This window comes from Nicotiana attenuata, chromosome 1 (assembly GCF_001879085.1).
Source record: "Nicotiana attenuata strain UT chromosome 1, NIATTr2, whole genome shotgun sequence".
Taxonomy (NCBI): Eukaryota; Viridiplantae; Streptophyta; class Magnoliopsida; order Solanales; family Solanaceae; genus Nicotiana; species Nicotiana attenuata.
Genome location: NC_031989.1, coordinates 74,592,735 through 74,614,245, shown reverse-complemented (window position 1 = coordinate 74,614,245; position 21,511 = coordinate 74,592,735). Strand labels below are relative to the sequence as shown.

The 21,511-nt window shown below is 39.3% G+C and overlaps 2 protein-coding genes across 2 annotated transcripts; one reads left to right on the top strand and one right to left on the bottom strand.

Moving 5' to 3' along the window:
• Window positions 6,669–9,891, bottom strand: LOC109228952. Its single transcript, XM_019394234.1, has 4 exons — window positions 9,678–9,891; window positions 8,199–8,348; window positions 7,880–8,020; window positions 6,669–7,097 (listed from the first exon to the last, which is right to left on the bottom strand). Exons 1-4 carry the CDS (start codon window positions 9,801–9,803, stop codon window positions 6,918–6,920), a joined length of 597 nt encoding a protein of 198 aa, XP_019249779.1. The 5' UTR covers window positions 9,804–9,891; the 3' UTR covers window positions 6,669–6,917.
• LOC109237463 lies at window positions 12,911–13,795 on the top strand. Its single transcript, XM_019403774.1, has one exon. It carries the CDS (start codon window positions 12,911–12,913, stop codon window positions 13,793–13,795), a length of 885 nt encoding a protein of 294 aa, XP_019259319.1.

The window sequence follows — 21,511 nt, the reverse complement described above, 5'->3', positions numbered from 1 at the left end:
AGAGAATAGGGCTAAGCATGCTGAAATTAAAAGGATGAAGAAGAGGTTGGCAGAAGTAGAAACTGAGAGAGATACTCTCAGAACTGAGCTTGCAAAGAGGAAGGAGAAGAATGAAGGCATTCTTCATGATATGCTGAAACTACTTCAAGCCAAGAACCGAGAACCTGGTCCTTCCCAGCCTTAAGATCTTCCTAGCCTATTTAGACAAACTAGTGGCTCGGATGAGATTTTTTTTGTTCTTTTTGGTCATGATCCAATATCTTTATTTCTCTTTATGCTTTGTGGATGACTAGTATTAAGGATAATCAACTGTTTTTGGGCTCTAGCTATTTGTTGGTGCTTCTTAGATGGCTAATATCACTAGATTGATTAATAATGCTTGACTTCATGATTGCATTTGAAGTAGCCCCAGTGGCCATGAGTAATATTTAATAAAATCTGGTTATCTAACATAATTATGCAACTTTTTGATGATGTCAAAAGGGGAAAAACAGGTTGTGCTTTTTACATTGGACTGTGATGTTTATAACTTAATGAATCTGGTCCTTGATGATTACTACTTTAAAATAAAAAGTGTTCTAACATTGTGTTGATGTTGAGTGGAGTTAAAACAGGGCTTATGGTTATAAAAAGTACATAGTTTGTCATCATCCAAAAAAGGGAAATTTTTTGGCCCAAGTGAAGTTTGTTTTGATGATTGACAAATGAACTCAAGCATGAATCAGGTCCATAACAGTGTACATAGACACGGGTAGATTCGAGCATAGGAGATACACGTGATGGAGATAAGCTAAAAGTTATTATATTTGATATCTCCTAAACGAAACGGTCGCATAAGTGATAAGGAGAAGGACTCATGAAACGAAGAGAACTCTATCCAAGATAAGGGAGGAGTTGGAAGTTGTAGATAACTAGAACTCTTCCACCAAGGAAGAGTATAGTATTGGAACTCTAGTTATTTCATATTCTACTAACTCTATATAATTCAGGAAGTTCTCATTTTACATGTATGCACAAATGCTGAAGTTAAACGTGAGTTGAGAGCAAAATAGCAAGGCATTTTGCAAGAAATTCGTGTGTGTGTCAAGTGTGTGAACCTGCAACTACATGAACCAGTTCTAAGTGTCTGTCTTTTATTCTAGTTCGATTGTAGTAGGGCTTTTCAAATTGCACCTTTCAGCTTTATCTAGAAGCAATAGTATTAGGTACTCTGGGTATTGTATTCAAGTTAGAGTTAACTTGAAGTTGTCGCAACAGTTAGAGGCTGGTTGCCACAAAGGTATTAGAGGTTATCCTTAGGTTTACAATGAGTTTTCTAAATGTTGTTTTGGCTAAGTGATTTGGTGAAGTGTTGGAAAAAATCCTACTGAGTAGTAGGTCGTGGTTTTTTTATCTTTTGAGCCGAGTGTTTTCCACGTAAAAATACTTGTGTTTTTTACTTTCCGCATTTATTTTTTCGCAACAGTAGTATAAGAAACACATAGAAAAACCAGGTCCTTCTATAATCTGTGCACTGAAAAACTAGGACACCACGCAAATCAGCCTCTCTTTTGTGTGGTATTGAAGTATAAAACATCAATATATGTACACTTTCATACATTTTAACAATATGTGAAAGTAAGTTTAATAGAAAATAAATGACGAACATGGCTAAGAGAATTCACAAGGAAGAAGGACTCGGGGACATGGCTGGAGTTTTGAAGAATTGGAAGGGATGTGTCAGACGAAGAGTTGAAGAATTGGAAGGGTTGTGGTAGAAGAAGAGGTTGACATTGACTCTAATGACCTATTATTATTATAAATCACACGCTTAAAGAATAGATAATAGGAATCTTTTTCTTCATTTACATTCAATGTTACTCCATGTACTTATAGCTAGAAGTGGAGTCGAAAAAAATGAAATTCAAAAAAGTCAACTACTCATGTTCAAATTTCAGTCTCTATCAAGTTTAAATATTAGAATAGGGGATATAGTCATGATTCAATACACAAAGCTATAATTTAAAGTTTATGAGTTTTGAACTATGAAAATTACGTGACGTGTTCCCTAATGAGATTGATCTTAGTTGAATGTCCTCGTAATTGGTGGTATTTAATAAATGTATTCCACTTTTTTGCCCCTCCAGATCTTTCTTCTCCATCTCTTTTCCTTCACCGAGAACATCATAATTCTTCAATTTTAAAAGATTAAATTCCAATTTGGGATTGAAAATTCAAAGTTAATAGTTAATTACTGTTTAAATCGTTTGAGTATTAATTATTTATACTTAAATTTTTAGTTTAAACATTGATTTAGCTTTTTACTTTAATTAAAAGTCTCAAAACTCCAATGTTGGTCTTTAGAAATTGTTGAAGAAATCAAAATGGCTCTTCTTGATTATGTATTATTTTAGTAAATTGGTGATTGAAGATCGTCTGTATTGATATTTCGAGGCTTTATTTTAATTTTTGAGATCATCTGGATCAGATTACTCGAAATTAGAATTGCACGTGTGAAGAACATTTTGCCGAACAACAAAGAAAAATTATATCAATCGGATAGACTTAATGAACATTTAACAAATACGTGAATTGCATATAACACAAAGTGATGCCAATCTGCTAGAGTTTGGTGAACAATTAAACGAGCATAAAATCATGCCAACAGGTGGAGCTTTTGATTAACTAACAATATAGATAGAGTAAATATAGCATAAACTCTACCAATCCGGTAGAGAAATCCTTGAAGAGTTGTACGGGTCCGGGGCCATTTTTAAATATATTCAAAAAGGAGAACAATATTTAAAGACCAGCTCGTTATAGGGTCATTCCTGTCAATTACCCTTCCGAACTTGTCACCGAACTCTTAGCTCGTCTTAGTTAATTGGTTTAAAATTATGCATTTATACATATTTAATATGTTTCTTAATACAAATTTAGGATCTAAGCAAAGCAATAGAATTCATTCGAATCCACACTTAATACTCTAGCTCCGCCCCGTTTATAGTACATTAGCATTTGAGTATTTTAGATATTGAATAACTTTAAGAGATAGATGCAGAGGGAATCTATTAGGAGTCCTAATTACTCAAGACTTCATTGAACACCTGGAAGCTGTAGTTACTCCAATACGACCACTATCATAGTCATGACACTATCTTTAGTTTACGGAATTTCTGCTAAAGAAATCCTGTTGATGTTTTGGATCACCGTAGGTCAAAACCAGTAATAAAGTGTGATTTCTGATGTAAATAATATTAGGTAGTCGGTAAAGCAATCTTTAAGAGCCTCGTCTTGTTGTTCACGGAGAGCCATGTATATGTCCTTCTTCCGCCTGTTCTTTAAGCTCGAACTCAAGCTGACTGATTTCCAAGCGGGACCGGAGGAAGATTTTATGATGGAGCACCGAAGCCTGAAAAACAATGAGGTCATTAGAACATGCTAAAACTAAGAAAAATTCACAAAGGATACAAAGAGTAGACATCTTACCCGGTTCAGTGCCTGTTGCGCCTCGTTGAAGAGGCTCGATGTGCCTAGTTCATTCATCTTCGCATGGTCCTCCTCGGTCACAGGCAACAAAGGTAGCTGGCCACATCCACTGGAGCGGACAGCACCCGAGCATCAGTTGGGATAGTAAGAACGTCCATTCTCTTACAGTCGGGATCTACACTCGGGGTAGGGAACTGCCTCACTAGCTTCGGGCTCAAGCTCGGCTCGCCCTCTCTCGATGGAATGTCCTTTTTTGGGACCTCCAGGTGACCAAACTCGGAGTAGTCTACCAACGCGCTCATGCCCATGTTGTTGAAGAACATATCGAGGGCATCATCTGGGCCCGGTGCCGTATCAGTTGATTTCTCTTTATTTGCTTGAGCCTCTTCAAGAATGGACTCTGTGTGGGACGGTGCTCCGGTGATGTCAATGAAACCGGCTACCTCCTTTGGATCAGGATCGGCCTCTCGGGAGGCCGTGGCCTCTGATTCACCTTCTGGTTCCCGATCTAGAGGGGAATCGACCTCTCGAACACCTTCCTCGATTTTCGCCTGCTCTCCCTCTTCAACAGTCGACCCATGAGCAATGAAATCAAGATCGTCATCCTCAAGGTAATCCCAGAGCCGGAAGAGGGAATCTGGGTCCGGCACCCTGGCTTTGGTGTTCTTTTTGTTACTTTTTCGGACCCGAACAACAACCCTCTTCTTCACCTCGGCGTCCAGGGAGCCAGAGAATTTCCTCTTTTTCTTTTCTCCTCCTTTGCGGCATCCCCGGGCTGTCACGAAGCAGAGGGTTCAGCAAGCGAGGATGGGCCTCGTCCTCATTCAATGGCTGAAGCTCGGTGGTCTTGGGCAAACCTATGAAAGGGAAAGAGACTTAGAAAATATAAAAGTTAAGTATGTAAATGTGATTATTCGGGCAGAAAACTCACCATGTGAACAGGTCTCCCAATTTCCCCTCGAGAGCTTGCGCCGTTCGCGCTCGAAGTAAGACATTTGTTTGCAAATCTCCTTGATCCACTCCTTGAAGCGGGGGATTGCATTGGGAACTTGGGTGATCGCTGCCCAATGGTAGACGCATGCAATTAGAAAAAGAACTAAAGGAAATAGCAAGCACTCGAGAAGGAGAAGACTTACAGGATGAGTTCCATTTCTTAGGGAATGGTAGAAATGGGGGGGGGGGGGGAGGGGGGAATGAGATCTTCGATTTTCACCCAAACCAACCACCCCTGCCAACCTCGATCTCGATCTTCATCGATGCTCGAGAATAAAGCTTTACTTGCTAGACAAACAAGCTTGATTAGCCCCACTCGGAAGATTCGGGGACTGTGGAGACGAAGCAGGTGGTCGAGCGGTGAATCGAGGTGCTTTGGTGTTGTTTACAAAGTGGCGAAGGAGGATTATGATCCTCCAAAAGGACGGGTGAGTCTTCCCAAGACGAACATCATACCTCTTACAAAAGCCAAGGATTATAGGGTCTACCGGGGTGAGCGTGAAGGGCTAACTGTAAACATTTAAATACCCCTCCACATGAGTGTTGATGTCCATATTGGACCCAGGAACGACCACCTACTTGCCCTCCCAATTGCAGTCCACCCAGACTGTGCGGAGTATATCTTCGATGGTCGAGAATATGTACCTCCATACCCCCTCGCCTCGATCTTGCTTACTGGAAACCTTCTCAACTTTGAAGTCATTTTCGATGGAACAAACCCCAGGAATGAAACTCTTTAACGGAGGCTCCGAGACCACCTCAGGAACAGACATCTCGATATTCGCAACTGGGTTGGAAGTTGAAGGGGCGGTTTGTTGAGCCATGGATTGGAAGTTTTTGTCATCAGATTCTGAAAAAATATCAATATTTGAAGAAAAGTATGAAGGTTTGAAGTTGGGGATGAAGATTTGAAGATAGAGATGAAGATATAAGATCTGATTTGAAAATGAAGATATGAATATATGGAAAGCAACATATGAAGATTTGAAGAGTTTGTTGTTAAGTGGAGAATTCGAGGGTAAATCAAACTGCTCTAAAATCGAAAAGTGAAAAAGTGAAAAGTGGTCGGAGTTTTTGTAGAGGAAAAGAGTAATCAGTGCGTGACATTAATTTCGCATTTGAGTACAGTCAACCGGCGGCTGACACATGTCCGAAGTCTGAACAACGCGATTGATGGGACGTTTCGCTGACCCGTCAACCCAGGTGTAACCTACATAGGAAGGAACCAGGGTTAATTCATCGCTTCTCGTCGCTTCGATAAACCTACTCTCCAAAAAACGAGGGGACCATCTGTGTACGGCTAAAATCGGGGGAAAAGTTCCCCTTGATTCCCCGATGAGAGAACGAAGGGAAAGTATGGATTGATGTTATTATAATCGAGGTCGAGAACCCCTCATATCGATACCTAGGAAGAATGAACGGTGTGTTGAAGATCGGACACTGTAAGGCGACGTACCCCGGACCAAGTATGGCTTCTGTACCTCGCAAAGCACGGTGAATGGTTATGCATGATGGATAGGGGATGTAATATTCGCCCTCAATCTGATTTTACGGCGCGAATCCCGTTCGGTGTTCATTATAGACCAAAAATTCCTAAGAAAATAAGATTTTTACCTTTTTTAGACTTGTATTAGGATTAAAATTCTCCTACTATATAAAGGGGAGGTTTTTCTTTAGCCTGATATTGTAACACGCATTTCAAAGTAATAAAAGTTTACTTTTGTCTTCTAGCTACTGTTCAAGGCATTATTCCCTTGTTCTTTTATTCACTCGCGATCGAGGTTGTACCAAGGGTCCAATCGAGGACGAGCCCCATTGTCCAATCGGAGATCAAGTTAAGTCATTACATTGCGATTGTTTGATCCTTTATTTCGTCTTTAATTCATGTATCTTTTATTCTTAATTGTTCGTATTAAATTAAACCATGTATCCTTTAAACCACATACAAATTTAATTGTTACTCATTTTTGCGATAGACACATTCAAAAAGGAGAACAATATTTAAAGACCAACTCGTTTATAGGGTCATTCTTGTCAATCATCCTTCTGAACTTGCCACCGAACTCTTAGTTCATCTTAGTTAATTGGTTTAAAATTATGCATTTATATATATTTAATGGGTTTCTTAATACAAATTCAGAATCTAAGCAAAGCAATTGAATTCGTTCGAAACCACACTTAATACTCTAGCTCCGCCCCGTTTATAGTACATTAGCATCTGAGTATTCTAGATATAGAATAACTTTAAGAGATAGATGCAGAAGGAATCTATTAGGAGTCCTAATTACTCAAGACTTCATTGAACTCCTGGAAGCTGATAGTCATGATACTATCTTTAGTTTATGGAATTTCTGCTAAAGAAATCCTGCAGAACCGCAAGTCAAAACCTGTAATAAAGTGAGTGATTTCTGATGTAAAAAATATTACGTAGTCGGTAAAGCAGTCACAAATACGTATCATGCTGCTTTCTGGAGTGTAAGAATTTGTGCATAAATTTGGTCTTTCTTTTGGTTAATTCTATGTAAACGCTTTTCGATAGATCTAATGTCTTTTGTAATGACTTGCATTTTCTGTTTAAGCCTCTCCACATTGGCATTGGAGATCATTTTGATGGGATGTGTTTGATTGAAGAGAACCTGCAAAAAATACGGAAGCCAAGATGTTAATGTCAATTAGCTAAACTATTAATAAGAGAGTGTTTGGCTAAGCTTATAAGCTGGTCAAACTGGCTTATAAGCATTTTTTGGCTTATTTACGCGTTTGGTAAAATTAAAAATGCTTATAAGTTAAGTGCTTATAATCCAAAAATAAGCCAAAAGTCATAAGTTGGTCTCCCCCAGCTTATCAAATTTCAGCTTATAAGCACTTTATGTTTGACCAAAATATTTACTATTTTATCCCTAAAATACTTCTTTTTAAAACAAAACTCTTCGTACACCCAGTTCTTCAGCTGCTTATTATTAATTTCAGCACTTTTATCCAAACACGTAACTGCTTATTTTTTAAATCAGCTTCAGCACTTAAAAGTGCTTTTCAGCACCTAATGCGTATCAGCTACTCTAAATCAGCTAAGCCAAACGCGCTCTAAGCCATCTCTCATTAGCTATTCGTTATTTTCCTGAGATGTTCATGCTTTTTGAATTTTCGTTCCTCTCTTTCAATTAATGATGCCTTAGATATTAAACACACATTACAAATTAGGGACAAGTAAGAAGGGATCAATTAATTAGAGTAAAGTACTATTTCTTCAACTCGGCTATGGGGCACAATACGAATTTAATTTAAAAGCTTTGTTGGGGTGGGGCAGAGCGAGATTATATTCATCTTCGAAAATACATACTAGCAAAAATAAAATTTTCAAAATTCCATGGACATGCAGAAGACAAATTCATATTTAAATTTGATAATTTCCCCGTACCTTATTGTGAACCAATTTGGTCTCTTTAGCACTTTCAACGTCTTCTCTTGTATCCATTGCTGCTGTTATCTCCCGAAAAATCTTCTTCTCATCAGCTAAAGAGTTACTCCCGTGTCTTGTCTTGCAACACAAAGTCTTAATCTGTAATTAACAAAAGGTAATTAGCCTCAACATAATAATCAGATTTAGGACGTCGATCGGTAGTTTAATTTGGACAACTTAGCGTTCCTAATACAAACACAGATGCGTTTCGGGCACCTCTCACCCAAGTCCTTGCCATAAGAAGCAAAAGGAGAATAATCTTGGGAAAGTGTCTTACCGACAGAGGCTCATTAGGCTTTGCTTCACATGTACTGTAGACACCCAAGAAAGTCTGTTCTATATATTCAAATTTTCGTTGTCTTGACTCATAAGAATATAAGAACGGTAGTAGCCTTCTTATGTTTTCAGATAATTTGTCTCTGTCAAGCTGCATATAGAGTAAGGACAATACCAAAATGCAAAAAAAGTCGGTCAAAACAATGTAGAATAATGCAAGTTATAGTAACGAAAATGAATAACAAAAATTAATAATAATAATAATAATAATAATAATAATAATAATAATAATAATTTTTATGGCAATAGCTCCAATTTTACCGATTATGGTTAGAGATTTTTACTTATTTATAACAATTTTGAAATTTATTTACCCTCACTATTGAGGGTTTAACTTAATTACAAGTCAATATACAAATTACCAATTTTATACAAAATAATGTATTAGGCTCTAATCTTTCATAGTTTCTCTCCCTCTTCCACCCCAAAACTAAAATTATAAATTAACAGAAGAATGTTTGGCCTTTTACTTGTCAACTTCAGCCACACCTTTACGAGAACAAAGAGATTTGGCATCAAGCAATTCTATTATTTTTTCTCTTTCTTTGTATTTTCTATTTTTTTGTTATGTTAAACAATTAACGAATTATCACTTTGAACAAGGGAAGATCATAAATTCTTTTAGATTTTTGGAATCAATAAACAAATAGTATTAATCAAAAGCGAATAGATTGAATTGGAAACTATGTTAATCCATTAGAAAGCATAAAAGCTTTGAATTTGAAAATCGAAATTTGCAAAATTATTTGTTATTCGGATTGGGTGTTGTTGTGAATGATTGGGAATTTGGTGAAGACTCGAGAAAGTTTTGGTTGAAATTTCATATTAAAACTCGAAAAAGAAGATATAAACAAACTGTACAGATTTTGCATGCCGTACGGTATACAAAACATCTGCAATTTATATAATTGTATATAAGTTGTATATAAATTGTATGTAAATAATGGTTTTTGACCGGATTCTGTACAAAAAAATATACATTTAAGTATCATTTCTGGATTTTGACCGAATATGTATATATTTTGTAAAAAAAAAAACTTTAGTGTACAGAGATCTGTTGCTTGATGGTAAAGTCTTCATTTTTTTCTTAAACTTCGTGCCCAGTCAAACAGGTTCACATAAATTGGAACGGAGGAAGTAATATTTTGCCGAAACTTAAACCTGAGACCTCATGTTTCTTATCCTCTTCATAGACCATTAGGTTCACCCAATGGGTTATGGTAAAGTCTAAATTGCATCCAATGGGTTATGGTAAACTGTTTAAGACTTGAGAACATAAAATGTTTGAAAACTTCGGATTTTGGGAATATTAACTAGTATTTGGGAAATAACAAAGAGATGAATGGGGCTTCTGAAGAAACAAGTGAAAAAAAAAAAAAATGAAACAGAAATAAAAACAGAGGATGAAAAGGCTAGTTACCTTTCTCTCTTGTAACTTTTCAAAAATCTTAGCTCGAGTTTGATTTTCCTTGTGTAGCAAATTTAAAGCTCTTTCAATTCTCCAGTTGATTTCAGGGGTTCTGGAAGCTTCATTGCTTGATGCCATGAATTTTTTTCTAAATACTCTAAACCCGATTTCTTGAAGGTGTAGATAAAATATTAAGAAGGTTTATGTGGAGAAAAACGATGAATGATTCGTTGAAGAAAATTAATTATACTACTGCTTAAATATAAAAAAAGGAACTTGGGCATCAAGAAAGGCAACTCCAATTTTCTTCGTTATTATAATATTTGTATCATAATTTCGTCACAATGGAGACTTCTGGGTATTTTTAAAAGAACATTTCAAGACCTGTTCAAGATACACACCTTTCCATTGAATTTTTACGTGGTCTTTTGGGAGAATTTTGAAAACTTCACTCCTATACAAAATTAATTATCTGATAAGTTGATTGACCATCAAAGCTTAATTATTTTATGGTACTTATCAAACTTAGAGAGTGCCAACTCTTATTTTCTTATTAAAGAACTAGATATGGATGCCCGTGCAGCACGGGCCCAACACTACAACCTAGATGTTTGAGCTCATGTGAGCAAGATGTTGACTGTGGTTAAAGCTAACAAGCTGATATAACTAGAGTCAATTAGGTTGTTAATCTTATTTAGTTAGTTAAGCTTGGTAGTTAGGAGTTAGTTAGAAAGTTTCATAAATCAGTTAACACTGTAGCTTTGCTGTATATATACTCTTAGTGTACAGAGATTGCTTAAGCTTTCTCATTTTATTGAATAACATTTCTCTCTTCTCAATCTCGCCTCTGTTCTAGTTCAACTGCCATTTCCATGGCAGTCAACATGGTATCAGAGCTTTGAGACTCGATCTACGCTCAATCACTAACTCAATTTCACTCTTCATCTCTAGTGTTGCTTCAATTCTGCAGAAGATCTGTAGAATTGCTTTCGAGTGACACATCTTGAAATTAGGGTTTGCAAGTGTTGAATCTAGGTCAAAAATCCAGCTCAGCAATGGCGATTGGAGATGATGTGAATGTCACTACCGCTGATACAGGTGATGGCACAGCTGCTACTGTCAATATTTCCACAATTGATCACAATCATCCTCTCTTCCTTCAGCCAACGGACACTCTAAGTAGTACTCTGATTTCTCTTCAATTAACTGGATCAGAAAACTATGCTTTGCGGAGTAGGTCTATGAGGATTGGTCTGCTATGCAAGAGTAAACTAGGTTTTGTGGATGGACGATTTCCTAAATCTAAGTTTTCACCTGAACTGTTTTATCAATGGGAGAAAGTCAATGTTGTAGTTCTCTCATGGATCATGAATGCAGTTAGACCAGGCCTACTAAGTAGTGTAGTGTATGCATATGATGCTCACAAAGTGTGGGAGGACCTAAAGGAGAGATTTGATAAAGTCAATGGGTCAAGACTCCTCTATCTCCATAGAGAAATTCATACATTTGACTCAAGGAACCATGACCATATCTGATTACTTTTCGAAACTGAGGGATCTTTGGGATGAGTTTGATGCTTTCATGCCCTGCCCTGGCTGTCCATGTCCAGAATCAAAGAAGTATGCTCAGTACTTTGAACAACACAAACTTCTACAAATTCTCATGGGCCTAAATGAGTCATACTCACAGTCCAGAAGCCAAATTATGATGATGTCCCCAATTCCTAGTATCAACAAGGCCTATTCTCTACTGGTGGATCAGGAAAGTCAATGAAGTTCAGAAAAATTCTCACACATAGTTCAAGTGTCTGAGACAATGGAAAGTACTGCTCTTTACAGTAATAAAACCCCTGCAAATTCAGGAGGTAATTTCAAACAAAGGAGAAATGAAGTACAATGTGAATATTGCCACTACAAAGGCCATACTAAAGAAAATTGTTATATGCTAATTCGCTATCCAGCTGATTTTAAACCTAAGAAGAAAGGTGGAACCCCTAGTCTATATGCTAACCATGCTAGTGCTGAGATTAATCAGCAGGGAGAAGGGCCACAGATGCAGGTTGGAGTTCAACATCCAGGTCAAAATGGTAGAGGAGATCATTCTGCAGTGTCTCAACCTGTCATTATGCCTCAATGCCCTATGATGTCTATGATGCCTCAATCTGCTCCTTATTCTCAGCCTTCACCACCTGCACCTTATCTCACACAACAACAATATCAACAGATTGTCCAGCTACTCAACAAAAGTGTTGAGGAGAGAACCTCTTCTAAGGCTGCTGCTGCAGGTACTCTGATAGCCTTACTATCAAAGTATCTTAATCATAACTGGATAGTAGACACAGATGCCTCAAGTCACATGACATCCAATTTACAGATGTTAAACAAGTATCAGGTCTTACCAAAACATCAAAGAGGTACAGTTCATTTACCAACAGGAAATGTAGTAACAGTATCACACTCAGGAAATACTACAGTACTTAAAGACCAGAACAATAGTGATGTGTTGTTTATACCTAACTTTAAGTATAATCTATTGTCTGTCTCTCAATTTACCAAGGAATTACATTGCTTAGTGGCATTCTTCTCTGATTTCTCCATATTTCAGGACCTCTACAATGGTCAGGTGCTGGGGATTGGTAAGGAGGAGCATGGACTCTATCTGCTGAAAGGGAACTCACTCCAGAAATCACAGCTGTTAAATAAATGTGCACACTCAGCTAACCTTAGTTCTGAGCCTGTTAGTACTGAATCTACTCACCTATGGCGTCTTAGATTAGGACATGCCCCTATTGATGTAATCAAAAGACATGATGAACTTAGAGCATTGAATAATGATGGTTCATCTCATTGTACTGTGTGCCCAGTAGCAAAGCAATCAAAATTACCCTTTCAGTTGAGTACTACAGCTACTAAATCAATTTTTGAACTGGTACATTGTGATATCTGGGGGCCCTACAGGGTACCTACATATGATGGAAAAAGATAATTTGTCACAATTGTGGATGACTTTTCTAGGTACATTTGGTTGTTCTTGATGCTATAGTGGTCATAAGAAACTTCTTAACCACAGTGTAGAATTCTTTTTCAACTACTGTTAAAACTCTCAGGACTGATAATGGGAGTGAATTCTTTAGTGCTGACTTTAAAGCATTGGTCTCTTCTCTTGGTATTATTCACCAAAGTTGATGTGTTTACACTCCTCAGTAGAATGGAGTGGTAGAGAGAAAACACAGAACAATCCTTGAAATGGCCAGATCACTCAGATTTCAAGCAGCTATTCCCCTAAAGTTCTGGGGTGAATGTGTGAGAACTACAGTTTACCTTATTAGCAGGATACCCCCTAGAGTGTTACATAACAAATCACCCTTTGAAATGTTGTATTTGCATCCTCCTTCTCCCTCACACCTCAGAGTCTTTGGGTGTCTTTGCTATGCATCTAGTCCAAATGAGCATGATAAGTTTGCACCAAGAGCTTTTCCTACAGTTTTACTAGGTTATTCCTCCACTCAAAAGGGATACAAGCTCTACAGTCTGTACACCAAGTCCTTATTTGTGAGCATACATGTAGTATTTCAGGAACATCTCTTCCCTTTCAAACATATGAAGGATGTTGGTACCCCTATATTTCCTATTCTTGACTTGCTACCAACTGCAAAGATCTACACACAAGATGCCTCCTTACATCCTTCTGCTCCCTGTCAAGAACTACCTCATGCCACTGATTATGCCCCTAGTGAAGAATATCAGCATAGTGCCACTTCCACATCTACAGAGTTCACTGCAACAACCTTAGAGCCTCATGATCAACCTTCTGAGACGCCACCTCCTCAGGAGTTAAGAAGGTGTACTAGAGAAGGAAAGCAACCTGCCTGGATGCAGGATTATGTCATTCCTATCAAGCCCAAATCTTGTTCATATCCTATGGCTTCATATGTGTCCTATGCTGCTATAAAATTGCCTTACAAGCAGGCTCTGTCAGCTTATACAGCTATCAAAGAGCCTCAGACCTTCAAAGAGGCTGCTTTGGATCCAAAATGGATAGAAGCTATGCAGCTTAAAATTGCTTCTCTAGAAGCTAATCATACATGGAGTGTTGTTGATCTTCCTCCTGAAGAGATCCCTATTGGTTGAAAATGGATATTCAAGATCAAATACCAAGCCTCAGGGGAGATAGTGAGATATAAAGCTAGACTAGTAGCTCAAGGCTACAGCCAAAATAAGGGCCCGGATTATATAGAAACCTTCTCACTTGTGGCAAAGATGGTGACAGTGAGATCAATAGTGGCCCTGGCAGCATCCAAACACTGGTTCATCTACCAAATGGATGTGCATAATGCCTTTCTCAATGGTGATCTATTAGAAGAAGTCTATATGCAGATTCCTCAAGGGTTTGCCAGACGGAGGGGGGGGGGGGAATCTGAAGGACTGCAAACTACATAAGTCCTTATATGGGCTCAAACAAGCACCAAGACAATAGAATAAAAAGCTAACAGAAGCACTAGTTCAGATGGGGTTTCAACAAAGCCATTATGACTACTCTCTTTTCACTAAGAAGGCGGGCTATCATATTACTATAATACTAGTATATGTTGATGACCTATTAATTGCAGGCAGTAGCCAACAGCTGCTAACTCAGACAAGGAAAGACTTACAAACCAAGTTCAAAATGAAAGACTTGGGAGAATTTAGATTCTTCCTTGGCATTGAGTTTGCAAGGTCCAAAGAAGGAATTGTTATGTGTCGAAGAAAGTATGCTTGGAACTTATTGGTGAATCAGGGTTAGGGGGAGCAAAACCTGCAGGTACTCCTCTAGAGTTCAACCAAAACCTCACTTCTGAGGAATATGACAAGTCTGTTCAGAAGGGCACTCAAGAGGATCTCCTCAAGGATCCAAGACCTTACCAGACTTGTGGGAAGACTACCCTATCTCACTATGACTCGACCTAAATTAGGATTTGTTGTTCAAGTACTAAGTCAGTTTATGCACAGACCAAAGGTCTCACACATTGAAACTAACCTTAGAGTTGTGAGATATGTCAAAGAAGCACCAGGTCTGGGCTTATTCATGCCTGCTCAGAACACTAATCAGTTACTAGCCTATTGTGACTCAGATTGGGGAGCATGTGTACAAACTAGGAAATCAGTTAAAGGATACTTAGTAAAGTTTGGAGATGCTCTAATCTCATGGAAATCAAAGAAGCAAGGGACAATGTCAAGAAGCTCTGCTGAAGCTGAGTTTAGGAGCATGGCATCTTGCACAGCTGAGATTATCTGGTTAGTAGGGCTGTTCAAAGAGCTGGGAGTTGAAGTACAAGTGCCAATGAAGCTAATGTGTGATAGCAAGGTTGCAATCCAAATTGCAGCCAATCCCATCTTCCATGAAAGGAAAAAGCATATAGATATAGATTGTCACTTTGTAAGAGAAAGAATAATGCAGCGTCTGATACAAATTGAGCATGTGGCAACCAAAGAGCAACTGGCACACATCCTTACAAAAGGTTTGGGAAAGGCACAACATGATAACCTGCTTCAAAGACTTGGAGTGAAGAATATGTTTCCAACTATCAGCTTGAGTGGGAGTGTTGATTGTGGTTAAAGCTAACATGCTGATGTAACTAGAGTCAAGTAGGTTGTTGATCTTATTTAGTTAGTTAAGCTTGGTAGTTAGGAATTAGTTAGAAAGTTCCAGAAATCAGTTAACACTGTAGCTTAGCTGTATATTATACTCTTAGTGTACAGAGATTGCTTAGCTTTCTCATTTTACTGAATAACATTTCTCTCTTCTCAATCTCGCCTGTGTTCTAGCTCAACTGCCATTTCCATGGCAGTCAACACAAAATGAATATAAGTTTGATAATTTAGAGAGAAAATGACATGACTTTACAACTCACTGAATTTGTCTTCTCCAATAAGGAAAAGTCAATATCTTTTAATAAGTTTGCAAAGTCAGAATAATGAAGTGTAATTACTTGTGTTCATAGTAACTACAACTCTTACACAATGACTTTCATGTAGCTTTCCATTTTTTATCGAGATATACTTGGATTAAAGATAGAAGGCAAAAAGCAAGTGAAATTTAAGTAATTTGTTAAATACAAAATGAAAAAAATAGATTTGAAGCTTGAAACTAATGACCATTTAGAGTATCATCAAGCACTTAAGGTAAAGTTCGACCGGTAAATCTCTATTGGCAAAAGGAAATTGCATTCAAATAGAAGTGCAAAAAGCACGTGGATGAAAATTACAATAGATCACATCTAAAGGAAATGTAAGAGTAATAGAAAAAAAAGCTCCTTGACTGAATATCCCAAACCAAAAGTAATAAATTATTTCTACATATAAGAAAAGTTTCTAAATGCATGGTTAATCCTTCCTAAAACTTCTCCTTTTTGTTATAATTAGGCGCTCTCAGCTCAGTTGGGACTACTTTAATATGTCAATATGCAGAGGACCAACATTTATTTAGCCACACAATTTGAATAGTAATCATGCCACATAAGTTGATATTAGTGTAGATTCAAACTAAACAGCCTATTCACATCTTTCAACTATGTCTTCCAACCAGCACAGTCAAAATTGATATTGAATCATCCTCGGAGAATGTCACCTAAAGTGAAATGCTATTCGACATAACAAAATAAAAAAGCTAAAGAGTTGCGTCAGAGAGCTACTTCTCTTGCACTATTAAATAATAGGCCATCTAGAGCTTCAACCCTTAATTCCGTGTTTCGAAATCTCAAATGGCTCCTTTTAGCGTTCCTCAATTTGGCGCGCAGTCCGTTTCTCTTTCGAAAGGCTTTTATGTGAAAAATTGATTAAAATGTGAATTCGTGCCTTAAAATTCATTTGAGTTGACTTCGGTCAACGTTTTGAGCAAACGGACCCGGATCCACATTTTGACGATCCCGATGGGCCCGTATTGTGATTTGAGACTTGGGTGTATGCCCAGAATCGAATTTGGTGGTCCCTAGCTCGAGTTATCGCAATTTGTCAAAAATTTAAAGTTTAAAGGTTTAAAGAATTTATAAATTTGACCGAAGTTTGACTTTATTGCTATCGGATCCAGATTTTTGTTCCGGAACATGGTATATGTTCATTACTGTTTTTAAAACTTGTCTGCAAAATTTGATGTAAAACAGAGTTGATTTGACGTGATTCGGACGTCCGGTTGTTAAGATAGAAGTTCTTAAGCTTTATTGAAAAATTCATTCCTTTTGGTGTCTGATTGTAGTTCTATGTATTTGATATTTTGATCGAGCGAGCGAGTTCGTATGAGGTTTTTGGACTTGTGTGCATATTTGATTTGGAGCCCCGAGGGCTCGGGTGAGTTTCAGATACGCGACGGAGTGATTTTGGACTTGGTAAAATAGCTAATACTCTTTTGCTTCTGGTGTTTTGTTGCAGGTCTCGCATTTGCGAGATCTGGCTCACATTTGCGAGCCCCGCTATTGCAAACAAAGCTTCGCATTTGCGAGCATGGGCTGGCCGGGGAAGTCTCGAATTTGCGAGGCAAAAGTTCGCATTTGCGAACTTGCTCTTTTTTGCTTTTGCGAAGGCAGAGTCGTATTTGCGATGACTGGTCTTCTGAGAGGAGTTCGCATTTGCAACATCATTCTCGCAATTGCGATGTTCGCAATTGCGAACTAAATATCGCAATTGCGACATCCGCAGCTAGTTAAAAATTGAGATAGACGGGATTTTGCTCATTCTTTCAAATTTTCAACCCTAAAAACCTTAGAGGCAATTTTTCCAAGAGCTTTTCTTCCTCAATTCATTGGTAAGTGACTCTAATCTACTTCCTTTCAATTACCCACTATATTTCATAAGATTACAACCTTAAATCTAGGATTTTCGCTGTAGAAATTAGGGATTTGGGTAAAATTAAGGATTTTTGTAAAATTGGATTTCAGACCTGGAATTGTGGTCGGATTTTGAAACAAATTACATAACCGGGCTTGGGGGTGAATGGGTAATCGGGCTTTGGTTTGAATTTCGGGTTTCGACCAAGCGGGCTCGGTGTTAACTTTTGTTGACTTTTTTAATAATGACCTAATTTGAACCTCTTCATTCATGGGTAGTTCCTAGGGCTTATTTTGAATTGTTTGGTTAATAATTTGCTAGATTTGGTTGGTTTGAAGGCTTGTTCGAAAGGCAAGGCCATGGTTGGACTTTGAGTCGATTGCGAAGCGAGGTAAGTGTCGTGTTTAACCTTGACTTGAGGGATTAGGACTTGTTTGCCTATTTGCTACGTGTTTAAATATGTGGCTACAATGTATATGTGAGGTGATGAGTACTTATGCATTGTTGTTGGGTTAAAGCATACGAGTGCGACTTGTTGCTTGTAGTTTATCGTCTTCTTTACTTATGATATCCATGCTTAGATTAGTTTATTTCTTATTTGATCAGTCTATCCGCATTTATGAATTAAATTGTGATGGTTGAGTATTTCATTAAAGTTAAGGATTGGTATCTTGGAACCATTATTGACGTAAGGTTTATTCTTACTTAATCTTATATTCATTACTACATGCTGAGGAAGAGAGTTAAAGCACGAAGGGTGATGTCGTGCCGTATTTATCGTTTCATGAAGAAATTGAGAGTAAAAGCACGAAGGGTGATGTCGTGCCGTATTTATCATTTCATGGAGAGATTGATAGTAAAAGCACGAAGGGTGATGACGTGCCATTATTATTGTTTTATGGTGAGGTTGAGAGTAAAAGCATGATGGGTGATGCCGTGCAGTCTTTATTCATTATGTTTATCCATTTTCATTGGTTGGTGATTTATTTGACTGTCTTATGTTGACATTCCTGTTATAGCTATCGTATCATGTTCCCCTTCGCATGTCCCATACCAATCGTACGTTTTTAATCTCTATTTGTTGTTATGTTGCACACATATCTTCGTTTGTATAGGCTAAATTACGTGAGTGTCCTGTCATAGCCTCGTCATTACCTATTCGAGGTTAGGCTCGACACTTACGAAGTACATTAGGTCGGTTGTAATCATACTACACTCTGCACTTTTTGTGCAGATTTTGGTACTGGTCCCAGTTGTACGTGATGTGCATCACAGATTGGCATATTTGGAGACTCGAGGTAGATCTGCTGGCGTCCGCAGACCTTGAAGTCCCCTTCCTCTTTCCTTATTTACTGTTCATTTCATTCGAAACAGTTGTATTTATTTCAGACCCTAAAAGAACTTCTAGTAGCTCGTGCACTTGTGACTCCAGATCTCGGATTGTACTTAGGCATTTTTGGGTTGATTTACCTTTTCGCACATAATTTCAGCTTTATTTCAGTTTAAATGGTCTTAATTACTTGGAATGTTAAAAATGGAAAATGATTTACTCTAACGTTGGCTTGCCTAGCGAGTGAAATGTTAGGCGCCATCACGGTCCCGAAGGTAGGAAGTTCCGGGTCGTGACAAGTTGGTATCAGAGCACTAGGTTGCCTAGGTCTTACGAGTCACGAGCAGACTTAGTAGAGTCTGGAGGATCGGTACGGAGACGTCTGTACTTATCTTCCAGAGGCTATGGAGTAATTTCACTTCTATTCTTCTCTGTCGTGCGAATTTATTCTATCATTGATAATTGAACTCTTCAATTCTTGTTCTCTCGCAGATGGCGAGAACACGTACTGCATCTTCAGCTGGATAGCAGCCGGAGCCCCCAGTGGCAGCTCCTACGAGGGGTAGAGGTCGAGGCCGAGGTCGCGCCAGAGGACGAGGCAGAGGTAGAGCTTAGCCTGGAGCTCGTGCAGTAGCACCAACAGTGAAGCCTCTGATAGATTTTGATGAGGAGGTTCCAGCTCAGATTGAATCAGTTAGACCAGCTTAGGTCCCCGAGGGGTTCATCGCCACTCCCATGCTTCAGGACGATCTAGCCAATTTGGTGGGCCTAATGGAGAGTGTGGCCCAGACCGGTACATTTCCGGTGGCACCGGCAGTTTCTCAGGTTAGGGGAGGAGCACAGACTCCCACTACTCACACTCCAGAGTAGATGGCTCCCAGTATCAGACTCCAGCAGCCTCACCAGTTGGGGTAGTTCAGTCGGTTGTTGCGGTACATGCCGGTGATAGGCCCGCCATATCTTCTGAGGCTTTATTGAGATTGGACAAGTTTACTAAGCTCTTTTCAGTTTACTTCAGTGGTGCACCTTCTGAGAACCCACATGAGTATGTTGAGCGCTGCCATGAGGTACTACGGAACACAAGTATAGTTGAGACCAATAGGGTTGATTTTGCTGTGTTTCAGATGACGGGTTCCTCCAAGAGGTGGTGGAGAGATTATATGTTGACCAGACTAGCTGGGCCACCTGCACTTACTTGGGACCAGTTCTCTCAGCTATTTCTAGAAAAGTTCCTCCCTGTCACACTGAGAGAGGATTACCGCAGGCAGTTTGAGTGTCTCCAGCAGGGTAGTATGACTGTTACTCTGTACGAGACCCGTTTTTTGGATCTAGCTCGTCATGCTCTTATCTTGCTTCCTACTGAGAGGGAGAGGGTGAGGAGGTTCATTGGTGGACTCACTTACATTATCAGGCTACAGATGGCCAAGGAGACCAGGGGTGAGATTTCCTTGCAGACGACTGCAAATGTTGCTAGGCGGATCGAGATGGTTCTTGCTTAGGAGAGGGTCTGATAAGAGGCCTCGTCATTTCAGTGGGTTCAGTGGTTCCTGTCTAGAGGCAGGGTACTTTTGGTAGAGCCCTCCTCCGAGGCAGTTTCAGTCAGCGCTCCAGGCATCTCACAGTGCTTCAAGTAGTCGCAGCCCTTATGTGTCTCATCTCGACCACCTAGCCTACAATGCACCACCAGCTCCTATTAGTGCACCTCCGATCCAGAGTTTTCAAGGTGGTTACCTAGGTCGATAGGGTCAGTTCCAGGGCCAGCAGTCGCAGCAGCCGAGGGCCTGTTATACTTGTGGTGATCCGAGGCACATTACTAGATTTTGTCCACGGGCACCGGTAGCACACAACATCAGGGTTCTCATGCCATGGTTCCGGCACTGCCTGCTCAGCCAGCAGAGGCAGAGGGCAGGCACCCAGAGGTGGAGGTCAGGCCCTTAAAGGTGAAGGCCAGCCAGTTAGTGGCCATCCCAGAGACGTGGTTCATAGTGGTGTGGCCCAACCCCGATGTTATACTTTCCCAACTAGGCCTGAGGCTGAGTCATCTGACGCTGTTATCACAGGTATTGTTCCAGTTTGCCATAGAGATGCTTCAGTTCTATTTGATCCAGGCACTACTTATTCCTACGTGTCATCCTATTTTGCTTCATATCTGGCTGTGCCTCGTGATTCTTTGAGTGCTACTATATATGTGTCCACACCTGTGGGAGATTTTATTTTAGTAGATTGTGTCTATCGCTCATGTGTGGTTACTATTGGGAGTCTTGAGACTAGCGTAGATCTCCTACTTCTTGATATGGTAGATTTTGATGTCATCTTGGGTATGGATTGGCTATCACCTTATCATGCTATATTGGATTGTCACGCAAAGATGGTGAACTTAGCCTTGCCGGGGTTGCCTCGATTAGACTGGAGGGGGACTCATGGCCATTATATCAGCAGGGTTATCTCTTATGTGAAGGCTCGACGTATGGTCGAGAAGGGGCGTCTAGCTTATTTGGCTTATGCCCGCGATTCTAGTGCGGGGGTTCCTTCCATAGATTCAATACCAGTTGTTCGTGAGTTTCAAGAGGTGTTTCCTGCAGATCTGCTGGGGATGCCACCCAACAGAGATATTGTCTTATGTATTGATTTGGCTTCGGGCACACAACCCATTTCTATTCTGCCATACCGTATGGACCCGCCAGAGTTGAAAGAATTGAACTTCATTAGACCTAGTA

Excerpts from the sequence above, each read along its gene's own strand:
- LOC109228952 (XM_019394234.1), bottom strand. The coding sequence starts at position 9,803 with ATGGCATCAAGCAATGAAGCTTCCAGAACCCCTGAAATCAACTGGAGA. Across the intron at positions 8,349-9,677 it reads AAAAGTTACAAGAGAGAAAG|CTTGACAGAGACAAATTATC; the intron begins GTAACTAGCCTT and ends CTCTATATGCAG. Across the intron at positions 7,098-7,879 it reads CCAAATTGGTTCACAATAAG|GTTCTCTTCAATCAAACACA; the intron begins GTACGGGGAAAT and ends TATTTTTTGCAG.
- LOC109237463 (XM_019403774.1), top strand. The coding sequence starts at position 12,911 with ATGGCCAGATCACTCAGATTTCAAGCAGCTATTCCCCTAAAGTTCTGG.